The sequence below is a fragment of the Schistocerca piceifrons genome, chromosome 8, assembly GCF_021461385.2.
Source record: "Schistocerca piceifrons isolate TAMUIC-IGC-003096 chromosome 8, iqSchPice1.1, whole genome shotgun sequence".
Classification (NCBI taxonomy): Eukaryota; Metazoa; Arthropoda; class Insecta; order Orthoptera; family Acrididae; genus Schistocerca; species Schistocerca piceifrons.
This window is the reverse complement of record NC_060145.1, coordinates 381,171,665-381,185,209: the sequence shown is the minus strand read 5'-3', so window position 1 is coordinate 381,185,209 and position 13,545 is coordinate 381,171,665. Positions and strand designations below refer to the sequence as shown.

At 44.9% G+C, this 13,545-nt stretch overlaps 1 protein-coding gene across 1 annotated transcript in view; it reads right to left on the bottom strand.

Moving 5' to 3' along the window:
- The window catches only part of LOC124711777 (chondroadherin-like protein), a 183,735-nt gene that overhangs the window by 24,797 nt on the left and 145,393 nt on the right, over positions 1-13,545 (bottom strand). The window contains exons 6-7 of the mRNA XM_047241993.1: positions 10,735-10,976; positions 1,388-1,548 (exon numbers count right to left, since the gene is read on the bottom strand). Coding sequence (XP_047097949.1) covers positions 1,388-1,548; positions 10,735-10,976 — 403 coding nt within the window. The remainder of the gene's footprint in view (positions 1-1,387; positions 1,549-10,734; positions 10,977-13,545) is intronic.

Sequence of the window (13,545 nt, the reverse complement as noted above, 5' to 3'; positions counted from 1 at the left end):
CGACACATAAGGTGTCTCACTCAACGTGGCAGATTCTGTCAGTGTTACAGCCTCAGACAGCAGCGAGAAGGCGGTTGACTGTGCCCAAAAGCGACTTTAGCTTTTCAGAAACTATGGTCAGCTCCTCCTGTGTTCACATCCTAGCGCTGTTTGTAAAAGCATACAAAGAAAACTAAATATGAAATCTGCTAGCCTCTGATATGTCCCCAATGGAGCCTGACGCCTTATTAAATTGTATAGCTGGCCATTCAAAAGAAGTGCTACGGACTGCTTGAATCTACACTTAAGTTATTGAATCGCGAGAAATTTAAGAATTAATCTATGAAAAACCAAAGAAAAGGTGTCTTTCAGGTGACCCGAAAAGAAGAAATCTAAAGGGTTGAACTCCGGTGATGGGGTAGACTATACCACTGGACCAGCCCTTCCATTCCATCGGCCGAGGAAGGTGTTGTCGAGATGTCTCCACATGGAAGTGAGCTGGACCACCATCATGTGGTAGCCACATCCCTCTTCATACCACCAATAGCAGCAGAGGAGGCAGGGGCACCGACAGGAACTGTGGTTACGCCTCGCCCATTCAGAGTGAAATGCTTGCTATGTTCAGCTTGCTACAGACTCTTATTCCAAGCTAAATGGTTCAAATGGCTCTAAGCACTATGGGACTTAACATCAGAGGTCATCAGTCCCCTAGACTTACAACTACTTAAACGTAACTAACCTAATGACATCACACACATCCATGCCCGAGGCAGGATTCGAACCTGCGACCGTAGCAGCAGCGTAGTTCCGGACTGAAGCGCCTAGAACCGCTCGGCCACACCGGCCGGCAGTGTGGAGCTAAGTAAGACACTAGTACAGATGGCATATTTCCGCTTGTCTGGTATGTCCTCATGCGTGGTTTCATTTATTGAAACTTACACTACCAAAGGTCTTTGATTTCCGCCATCACGTCCCTCCCATGGGACACATACACAACCACATGTCCATACGACCTTTTTTGCTCCTTATCCACCCTTTTCTACAGTTTATCCCGACTGAACAAAATCATCCTGCATATTCTGACACCAATGCTGCATTTCTCTTTAATTTAATTTCACATTTCACCACAGACGCCTTTTTCCACTGCTCTGGTATCGCACGTGCCTTACTCAGTTGAAGCTATGGGAATTAAGTTATGCATAGATTAATAAAGTAATCTGTTGTAAGACGGTGAGCAAAGTTTACTATTTAAACTTCCATTGCTTTCAATGTCTCGATCAGCAAAGAAAACTAGTATAGCATCGACAAAACGTCAATTAATGAAGTGAGTGACGTACCTTGTTATTACCCTGAACCTACTAATTACTGCTGCAAAGTAGTGAGGCGCCGTGGCTGGCTGGCCACTCACCGGGGCTGGTCCGTGATGGCGTCGGCCGCCTGCTGGGACAGCCACTGGAGCGCGCTGCAGTCGCAGCGCCACGGGTTGCCCTCCAGCTTGAGCTCAGCCAGGGACGACCAGCGCAGGCTGTCCGCGCCCAGACGCTCCAGCGCGTTGTTGTCCAGCCGCACCTGCCGCGCACCGTCGAGACCAATCTCAGCACCTGGAGCTTTGCTAGCCATCGTGACATTACAAAAGGCGAAGGTCTACAAACTCCCAGCATGCTGGAATAGCTGTGGGTCAGCAATCAGCACAACGAAAAATCGGCCAAATTTGCGAATTTCACTTTTTTTTTATTCACTAGACGACTAGTTTCGGGCCGGGAGCCATTTTCAAATCGTCGTACAGGGCAGAAAACCAAATGTACAGTCTTGTACGATACAAGTATTGCCAAATTTTTTAAGCACATACCGTTTCAAGACCTACGTAACAAGGCCAAAAATGGTATTTCCGAAAATGCAAAAGCTATGTCAAAAATGTGCAAACGACCAGTTAAAGCGCATATAGATAACTAGCAGTTTACTCCTTCTGCTGCCGAAAGGAAACATCAGGAACCTTATCGGACTGCTACGGTCGCAGGTTCGAATCCTGCCTCGGGCATGGATGTGTGTGATGTCCTTAGGTTAGTTAGGTTTAATTAGTTACAAGTTCTAGGCGACTGATGACCTCAGAAGTTAAGTCGCAGAGTGCTCAGAGCCATTTGAACCAACCAGGAACCTTATCAAGATGTAGAAAATCTCATGTATTTATTAAAATATTCTCTAATCACCAAAAATACAAGAATTAATACAGTAACCGTACAAGCCAACACTGAAATTATGTTGTTGTGGTCTTCAGTCCTGAGACTGATTTGATGCAGCTGTCCATGCTACTCTATCCTGTGCAAGCTTCTTCATCGCCAAGTACCTACTGCAACCTACATCCTTCTGAATCTGCTTAGTGTATCCATCTGTTGGTCTCCCTCTACGATTTTTACCCTCCGCGCTGCCCTCCAATACTACATTGGTGATCCCTTGATGCCTCAGAATATGCCCTACCAACCGATCCCTTCTTCTAGTCAAGCTGTGCCACAAAATTCTCTTCTCCCCAATTCTATTCAATACCTCCTCATTAGTTATGTGATCTACCCATCTAATATTCAGCATTCTTCTGTAGCACCACATTTCGAAAACTTCTATTCTCTTCTTGTCTAAACTATTTATCGTCCACGTTTCACTTCCATACATGGCTACACTCCATACAAATACTTTCAGAAAAGACTTCCTGACACTTAAATCTAAACTCGATGTTAACAAATTTCTCTTCTTCAGAAACGCTTTCCTTGCCATTGCCAGTCTACATTTTATATCCTCTCATCATTTATTTTGCTCCCAAAATTGCAAAACTCATTTGATAACTGTGGAGCTTCTCTAGAACAAATGATAATTAATTGAAATCCTCAGCTGCCGACAGGTGTTGTTGATATACGTCGATGGGGACAGCTGAAAATGTGTGCCCCGACCGGAATTCGAACCCGGGACTTCCTGTTTACATGGCAGACGCTCTATCCAACTGAGCCACCGAGGACACAGATGAATAGCGCGACTGCAGGGACTTACCCCTTGCACGCTTCCCATGAGAACCACATTCTCAACTGTCCACAATCTACATTCGTAATGTTCCTAATAGATATTTGCCCATACACTCATTACTCACGCCAACTAAGGTGACGATGGATAGAGCGTCTGCCATTCATTTTGATCTTGTACATGCTGCAGTATGTTTTCCTATTGTTGAATTCCTTCGAAATCGTGCAATCCCCGATATATTGTTTGTATCGCTCTAGCGATAGCGCTTGTAGGGTACAGGTACTTGTATCTCGGAAAATTTAAATGTATTCATTGCTGTCTGAGAAGTTCTTTTGTTTTGGTTTCCATAGAAATTCTTGGTAGACCATAGTTAGCTGTTAATTGTAACATTCTTTGTTCTAAGGGCTGAATATTGGTTAGCTGGTATAGATGGTTCAAATGACTCTGAGCACTATGGGACTTAACATCTCAGGTCATCAGTCCCCTAGAACTTAGAACTACTTAAACCTAACTAACCTAAGGACATCACACACATCCATGCCCGAGGCAGGATTCGAACATGCGACCGTAGCGGTCGCGCGGTTCCAGACTGTAGCGCCTAGAACCGCTCGGCCACCAGAGGCCGGCAGCTGGTATAGATCTCCACTGCTGGTTCTAGGACAAGTTCTTACGACTATCCGTGGTATTCTCCGTCCTGTACTACAATTTTTTGGTGTGTGTGCTTTTGATGTTTGCCATACCAGTGCCGCGTACTCCAAAGTTGGTCGTATGAAGCTACAATCAGTGTACATTAATACCGGCGTCGTCGTTCCATTGAATTTCCCTTTCATTAATTTGAGAAATACTAATCGTTTCCTTGCCTTCGATATCATTTAATAACACCTTGTCTGCAGGTCAAGGTGGAGTGGAATGTTAATTCATGATACTTTACAGTATCTTTTGGTACTACTTGCTTCCCCCGCAATTGCTATGATTGCTGCTATGATGGATTTCTAAAACAGTAATCGGCCTCTCATTCGTGGTCGTGCTGCACGAGATCCTGACGATATCGGCAACGATTTCAGAAAGTGATGATTTGCAGGATGAGAAGGGCTCAAATACCATCCCGATCATCCTGATTTAAGTTTCCTGAGGTTTCCTCAGAATCAATCCTGGCGAAAACTGGGTTCGTTTCCTCAAAGACTGTGGTTGAGTTCCTGTTCTTTGCTTGTCCAAACTTAATTTTTGGTCTGTCTCTAATAAAGACGGCGCCGACGGAACATTAGACGGTGCACTTCCTTCATCAAATATGCAATTATTATCTTTAATGCAGTCGGAGCTGGTTCCCTGGAAACCGAAATTACGCGTGATCCAATTGCGGACGGATCACAGAATATACCAGTTTGCCTTTAACCTAACCCTTTCCTCTCAGTGTGTGAACGGAAAACAGGAACCCCATTTGGTTCTGATACCACGCCAAACAGTACGTCCTCTTTCCTCAGTAGGATATCTGAAGTACGAGGTGTATTCAAGTTCTAAGGCCTCCGATTTTTTTTCTAACTAACTACTCACCCGAAATCGATGAAACTGGCGTTACTTCTCGACGTAATCGCCCTGCAGACGTACACATTTTTCACAACGCTGACGCCATGATTCCATGGCAGCGGCGAAGGCTTCTTTAGGAGTCTGTTTTGACCACTGGAAAATCGCTGAGGCAATAGCAGCACGGCTGGTGAATGTGCGTCCACGGAGAGTGTCTTTCATTGTTGGAAAAAGCCAAAAGTCACTAGGAGCCAGGTCAGGCGAGTAGGGAGCATGAGGAATCACTTCAAAGTTGTTATCATGAAGAAACTGTTGCGTAACGTTAGCTCGATGTGCGGGTGCGTTGTCTTGGTGAAACAGCACACGCGCAGCCCTTCCCGGACGTTTTTGTTGCAGTGCAGGAAGGAATTTGTTCTTCAAAACATTTTCGTAGGATGCACCTGTTACCATAGTGCCCTTTGGAACGCAATGGGTAAGGATTACGCCCTCGCTGTCCCAGAACATGGACACCATCATTTTTTCAGCACTGGCGGTTACCCGAAATTTTTTTGGTGGCGGTGAATCTGTGTGCTTCCATTGAGCTGACTGGCGCTTTGTTTCTGGATTGAAAAATGGCAACCACGTCTCATCCATTGTCACAACCGACGAAAAGAAAGTCCCATTCATGCTGTCATTGCGTGTCAACATTGCTTGGCAACATGCCACACGGGCAGCCATGTGGTCGTCCATCAGCATTCGTGACACCCACCTGGATGACACTTTTCGCATTTTCAGGTCGTCATGCAGGATTGTGTGCACAGAACCCACAGAAATACCAACTCTGGAGGCGATCAGTTCAACAGTCATTCGTGATCCCCCAAAACAATTCTCTCCATTTTCTCGATCATGTCGTCAGACCGGCTTGTGCGAGCCCGAGGTTGTTTCAGTTTGTTGTCACACGATGTTCTGCCTTCATTAAACCATTGCACCCACAAATGCACTTTCGACGCATCCATAACTCCATCACCACATGTCTCCTTCAACTGTCGAAGAATTTCAATTGGTTTCACACCACGCAAATTCAGAAAACGAATGATTGCACGCTGTTCAAGTAAGGAAAACGTCGCCATTTTAAGTATTTAAAACAGTTCTCATTCTCGCCGCTGGCGGTAAAATCCTATCTGCCGTACGGTGCTGCCATCTCTGGGACGTATTGACAATGAACGCGGCCTCATTTTAAAACAATGCGCATGTTTCTATCTCTTTCCAGTCCGGAGAAAAAAAATCGGAGGCCTTAGAACTTGAATGCACCTCGTACTTAGGGACGCTCTGTTCGCCGAAGTGGGGTGCGTTGAAAGACTTGCAGAAGCTCGCTGACCAAACTGAATTATTATTATTACTATATTATAAGCCTCAACCAACTTCAGCGCAGCTCTGCCAGTCTGAAGATGTCCGATGTTGACAGTTGCTGCTTATCTTCTCAAGTTTCGACAACTAGATATGTTTATTAGCAGCAAGCTACGAAGATATGTAGAGATATAGCAGAGATGGAGCTTCTTCTCCGTCCTCAGTAAGAATAATTTTTTCTTAGATCATTGTAATTATGGACATGATTATGCCTTTTAAACTGTAATGGACTATTTACAGCTAATTTCTTGAGAACATTTTTTCTCTGAAGCTGCTGATCAGTTGCTAAACTTCTGAAACAGCTCTACGTAAGACAGTCGTGCATGAACATGGTTTATTTTTCGCCACATTGACGTTGTTGTGGTCGGAGTTGCTCCACATCTTACGTTGCCTTTGTCCCCGCACACTCCTGTCCCCAAAGATTTCCACGTGAAGGCTTCTTTGGGTTCAGGTGGCAAGCGTTCCAAAACTGCCATCTATCCTGGGATGTTGGCGACCTTGGCTTTCTGCAACTGTACCGTTGGCAGCTGAGGTCATGCATTCTCTTGCTCTAATGTTTACAATAAGCTTTTCCTAGGCTTTACTTTCTGAACTTGAGATGCATGTATGTATAGTGAATGGGCTTTTTCACATTCTGTTCTTGTCCTTCTTTAATTCGCAGCCGTTCCTTTGTCTGTATTAGGTAGCAAGGACGTCCATAGGATAGTTTGTTGGGGGAGGGAGGTTCTAAACCAAGGCGTGCGAAGTGTTTTTAATATTTTGGATGACGAGTGGTCACTTGTAATCAGCCATAAAAAAGTTCCAGTTCTGGCCCTGTTAAAAACCTGCGTAATACTGTCTTTTAAACCATTTTCTTTTAAAAAAATATGTAATTATGCTGTACTTTGCCCTTTCCCTGGCAGCTCGGTGGCCGCAGCTGCCCCCTCCCCGGCACCGGGTATGGGAGCTCGCAGTATTGGCGCCCGCTATATTGCAGTAGTTTGAGTAACGAAGATTTTTGTGAGGTAAGTGATTCATGAAAGCTGTATGTTATTGTTAGTCAGGGTCATTCTTTTCTAGGGATTATTGAAAGTCAGATTGCGTTGTGCTAAAAAAAAAAAATATAGTGTCAGTTTAGTGTTGATCAAATTAAGTAAAGAGAGAAATGTCTGAGTACGTTCAGTTTTGTTCAGTTGTTTGAAAATCAAATAACGCAGAAGTTTTCCAGCACTGTCATTTATAAATTTTTCTAAGGGGATGTTACATAACTTCGAAATCATCGTCTGTAACCCGTGTTCTTTTCAAAAGTTACACAGTGCAACTTTGAGGAGGAGGAGGAGGAGATTAGTGTTTAACTTCCCGTCGACAACGAGGTCATTAGAGACGGAGCGCGCCGCGAGGGATTAGCCGAGCGGTCTGAGGCGCTACAGTTATGGACTGTGCGGTTGGTCCCGGCGGAGGTTCGAGTCCTCCCTCGGGCATGGATGTGTGTGTTTGTCCTTAGGATAATTTAGGTTAAGTAGTGTGTAAGCTTAGGGACTGATGACCTTAGCAGTTAAATCCCGTAAGATTTAAAAAAAAAAAAAAGAAAAAAAAAGACGGAGCGCAAGCTCGGGTGAGGGAAGGATGTGGAAGGAAATCGGCCGTGCCCTTTCAAAGGAACCATCCCGGCATTTGCCTGAAGCGATTTAGGGAAATCACGGAAAACCTAAATCAGGATGGCCGGACGAGGGATTGAACCGTCGTCCTCCCGAATGCGAGTCCAGTGTGCTAACCACTGCGCCACCACGCTCCAACTTTGACCAGAGTGGAAAGTAGCCTGCAGAGGCATAAGTGATGGGTTGTTAACAGGTAGAATTCGATTCGCGCTCATCTTATAGGTTAACTCGTCAGCTTCATGATGAACTGCACATCATTTAGTTAATGCTGATAGTTATTGTGATATTTCGGTATTACTGCAAGAAATTCTTAAAGTTTGCAGCGAAAAATAAGGGTCGGTATGAATTTGCATTTCGCGCGTGTTAGGTCATATGTTGCCTCATATGCGTAAAAGCCAGAGAGAAACAGTTATAAATCCCACTTATCAAATAAACCGTTCGAGGTATCGAAACAAGATTTTGACAAATGACGGCAGCACACAAAAAGCAGAGTATTTTGCCATATGATTAATATGCGAAATTTTTTTTTCAAAAATTATCGCAAGAGACGAAACTTGGTGCTATGCTCGTGAGCATGAATCAAATCAACAATGAAGCCAGTGGAAGACTAAGTTCGTCTCGCCCCAAGAAAGCTTGTCAGATGAAACTAAACATTAAAAACAATGGTGTTTTTTTTTCGATGTGGGAGGAGAATGTGTAACAGCGTGCGGCGTAAGCGGTCTGATTTGTGACAGTCGGGTGAATGGTTTCTCCATCATGACAACGCCCCTGCCGCCACACAGCCCTGCCTGTATGACAAATCTTGAGCGAAAATGGTATGACCTCTGTTCCCAACCCCCATATCCACCCGACCTTGCCCCGTGCGACATTTTTTTTTTTTTTTTTTGATGAAAAGTGACCTGAAAGTGTGTTGCTGATCTTGCTGAGGTGAATAAAAAAATGACGGGATCGATATGTAGCATCACAAAAGGTGAATTTAAACAATGTTTTGAAAATGAAATAAAAGATTAGACAAGTGTATGTGTGCAAGTAACAAAAGCAGAACGAGGATAGTGGAATGTAGTCGAATTGAGTCTGGTGATTCTGAGGGAATTAGATTAGGAAATGAGACACTTAAAGTAGTAAAGGAGTTTTGGTATTTGAGGAGCAAAATAACTGATGATGGTCGAAGTAGGAGGATGTAAAATGTAGACTGGCAATGGCAACGAAAGCGTTTCTGAAGAAGAGGAATTTGTTAACATCGAGTATAGATTTAAGTGTCGGGAAGTCGTTTCTGAAAGTATTTGTGTGGAGTGTAGCCATGTATGGAAGTGAAACATGGACAATAAATAGTTTGGACAAGAATAGAAGTTTCCGAAATGTGGTGCTACAGAAGAATGCTGAAGATTACATGGGTAGATCACATAACTAATGAGGAGGTATTGAATAGAATTGGGGAGAAGAGGAGTCTGTGGCACAACTTGACTAGAAGAAGGGATCGGTTGGTAGGACATGTTCTGAAGCATCAAGGGATCACGAATTTAGTATTGGAGGGCAGCGTGGAGGATAAAAATCGAAGAGGGAGACCAAGAGATGAATACACTAAGCAGATTCAGTAGGATGTAAGTTGCAGTAGGTACAGGGAGATGAAGAAGCTTGCACAGGATAGAGTAGCATGGTGAGCTGCATCAAACCAGTCTCAGGACTGCAGACCACAACAACAACAATGTCATATGTTGCCATATATGCGAAAAAGCCAGAAAGAAACAGTTATAAATCCCACTTATCAAATAAACCGTTCGAGGTATCGAAACAAGATTTTGGCAAATGATGGCAGCACACAAAAAGCAGAGTATTTTGCCATATGATTAATATGCGAATTTTTTTTTCAAAAATTTATCGCAAGTGACGAAACTTCGTGCTATGCTCACGATCATGAGTCAAAGGAATAATGAAGCCAGTGGAAGACTTTATGTTCGTCTCGCCCCAGGAAAGCTTGTCAGATGAAACTAAACATTAAAAACAACGGTGTTTTTTTTTCGATGTGGGACAAGATTGTGTAACAGCGTGCGGCGTAAACGGCCTGATTTGTGACAGTCGGGTGACTGGTTTCTCCATCATGACAACGCCCCTGCCGCCACACAGCCCTGTGTGTACGACAAATCTTGACCGATAATGGTATGACCCCTGTTACCAACCCCCCATATCCACCCGACCTTGCCCCATGCGAGTTTTTTTGTTTTCTAGAACGAAAAGTGAGCTGAAAGGAAAGCTTGTTGCTGATTTGCTGAGGTGAATAAAAAATGACGGGAGCGCTATGTAGCATCATAAAAGATGAATTTAAACAATGTTTTGAAAATTAAATAAAAGATTAAACAATTGTATGTGTGCAAGTGGAGAGTACTTTGAAGGGGATTCAAGGTTTGTGCTTAAAATGTGAATAAATAAGTTCAAAAAAAATAAGTTTCGTTTCTTTTGGGTACCCCTTCGTATATCACCGTTTTTATCATTAAAAGTGTGGATGACAGAAAGTCATGTTTGAGGGGAGTGGGGACAGGGGGGAGAAGCACAAGAACACAAGAACACACTTGCCCTGAAAAGCTAATGAAATTTTGCTTCCAGATGTCATAGAAAATGCCGGATTACATTACGTCCTGTATTTTTAAGAAAACTTCGAACTTGCGTGACATTTGTGAATTGCCTGAATCGTGCAAAGCTGGCGAATTTCATTAATACTGCAGCCAAATTGACAACAAAATGTTGCAGATTGCAGTGCTGAAAACCGCAAGTGTCTACGTCTAATAGTTTCGGAGATATCGACAATTGAGTGGACTACAGAAGACACCGATTCCGGCTGAACTTTCAAAATGCAGCCCAGTGTTAAAACACGTCTATCTAAAAAAAAACTACTGCAGATAAGGCTTGCGGTTTTTTGCCCTGAAAAGCTAATGAAATTTTGCATCGAGATGTCATAGAAAATGCCGGATTACATTATGTCTTGTATTTTTAACAAAACTTCGAACTTCCGCGACATTTGTGCATTACCTGAATGGTGTAAAGTTAGCGAACCCTGGAACCGCAATTGTTGTAGCGTATTACCCCATATCACATAATAGACACGTCTCACAGTGAGAGACTACACAGTTATCACAAGATGCAGAGCCGCCGTTCAGTCACGACGAGGTTAGCCACATAATGGTAATTGACGGGCGGAAGCAGGCCTCACCCAGCGCAGGTTTTCGAGCCCGGCGGTGGCGAGTGGGTGGACTTCGTGCAGCTGGCCGTTGAAGGCGCAGAGGAACTGCTCGAGCTGCGTCAGGGAGGAGAGCGCGCGCGGGCCCAGCCTGCGCAGGCGCGGCATAGCGCTGAGCGCCAGACTGCGCAGGCGCGGCCACTCCCCCAAGAGGCTCTCGTCGTCCAGCTGCTCCAGCTGCGTCGCCGACAGGTTCAGCTCCTCCAGCGTCGCGTCTGCGAAAACGTGCAACGGTTAGGGGGTGCGTGCGTGAGTAGCCGACTGAAAAATGCAAAACTGAGGATCGGTGTAACTTTGTGAAACACCCTGTACTGGCTTCTTGTGACGCAGTGGAGTACATAGCGTTGGGAATCACCTCTTCAGTCAGCAGATCTATAGAGAAGGAAATTCCGTCACCACAATCCGGCAGCCTACCTTCCCTCCTGCTTCTACCCTTCCCCCTGGCCCCTACACCCTGTTACACCCCCACAACAGCATTTGTCATTCAATACGGTTCTGCTCCACCTACACTCATGCTCATAAAATAAAGATAATTGCAGAATGTAGTGCCACACAACGTGGCACTACACAAAACTGGAGCTAATAGCATAGGCACATAGGGAACACACACGACACAGATCTGTAAGTCCACAGTATTGGTGATAAGTTGAGAAAACCGTCCCGAAACACATGTGCTACAAAACGCCGCTGTTTCCTGCTCATGTACCCTGACAACAACATGAGATACGATCACCATGCACACGTACACAGGCCGCACAACGGGTTGGCATACTCTGGATCAGGTGGTCGAGCAGCTGCTGGGGCATAGCCTCCCATTCCTGCACCAGTGCCTGTCGGAGCTCCTGAAGTGTCCTACGGGTTTGAAGACGTGCAGCGATACGTCGACCGAGAGCATCCCAGACGTGCTCGACGGGGTTTAGGTCTGGAGAATAGGCAGGCCACTCCATTCGCCTGATATCTTCTGTTTCAAGGTACTCCTCCACGATGGCAGCTCGGTGGGGCCGAGCGTTATCGTACATCAGGAGGAAGGTGAGACCCACTGCACCTCTGAAAAGGCGGACATACTGGTGCAAAATGACGTCCCGATACACCTGACCTGTTACAATTCCGCTGTCAAAGACATGCAGGGGTGTACGTGCACCAATCATAATCCCACCCCACACCATCAAACCACGACCTCCATGCAGGTCCCTTTCAAGGACATTAAGGGGTTGGTATCTGGTTCCTGGTTCACGCCAGATAAAAACCCGGCGGGAATCACTGTTCAGACTATACCTGGACTCGTCCGTGAACATAACCTGGGGCCACTGTTCCAGTGACCATGTACTGTATTCTTGACACCAGGCTTTACGGGCTCTCCTGTGACCAGGGGTCAGTGGAATGCACCTTGCAGGTCTCTGGGCGAATAAACCATGTCTGTTCAGTCGTCTGTAGACTGCGTGTCTGGAAACAACTGTTCCAGTGGCTGCGGTAAGGTCCCGAGCAAGGCTACCTGCAGTACTCCGTGGCCGTCTGTGCCCACTGACGGTGAGATATCGGTCTTCTTGTGGTGTTGTACACTGTAGACGTCCCGTATTGTAGCGCCTGGACACGTTTCCTGTCTGCTGGAATCGTTGCCGTAATCTTGAGATCACACTTTGTGGCACACGGAGAGCCCGTGCTACAACCTGCTGTGTTTGACCAGCCTGCAGTCGACCTAGTATTCTGCCCCTCATAATGTTATCAATATGTGTTCTTTGAGCCATCTTTAGCACACAGTCACCATTACCACGTCTGCACTGCACCATGTTCTGATATGCACAAACCCACCTCTGCGTATGTGGACTGCTGCCAGCGCCACTGTGCGACAACCTCAGGTCAAATGCACCGCATGGTCAGGCCCCGAGGTGATTTAAACTCGCAAACCGTCCACCAGAGCGTTCTTTCACCATGTATCAGCATTATCCTTAATTTATGAGCATGAGTGTAGATGTGTTACTCACATTTAATGTCTGTTCTTATCCCATTCATTTAACAGTAAACACTAATTTTATACCATTAAAACACTATTACTTTAAGTAATCTGCGATTTTTCCAGGCCTTGTAACACGGAAAATATTACCCGCAGAGAAAAAAAGAATAGGACATTTTTGTAGGCATTTTAATGCAGTTTATTTTTGCACTAAGAAATATTTCCGCTGGAACCCGCGGTTTTCGATTTATTAAAGAAAAACAGAAAAAAGTTATATTTAAATCCCCTTCCCACCCAATGCTCACACACTACAGGTCAAATTTTAAGCATGTTACTCATGGCACTCCCTCCTACCACTGAGCAAAAATCATCCTACCTCTGTATAAAACTTCGCGACTACACTATTTTTCCCTTAACTTTCCTTCGTTGACTGGACTAATCCGTGTATCAAAAATACTGCAACCACTCTGTGGCGCCATAACCGTATTGTTGGTACATGTAGAAAGTAAATAATTCATTTTCGGCTGCGTTATTTTCCTTTATTACCCCATTGTGCGTGGCATGTTTCGACTACCACACCTATACCCAACCTACATAGAGTGCATCGAAGTAATTTTTATATGTAGATCAAATAAGATAACGTTCATTCGGAGCGTTCAGTAACAACGATTTCCTTAAATTGCTTAAACAGTGATACAGGATAGTGCGTCTTCTGGCTGGATACTCAGTGGAGTAGAAATGTCTTCAGTGGTGAGTCCCGCTTCGAATTGAGCCCCGTGGCCAGTGAAGACGTGTGTGGAGACGCTCCAGATAGAGGTGGCATACCTACAAGA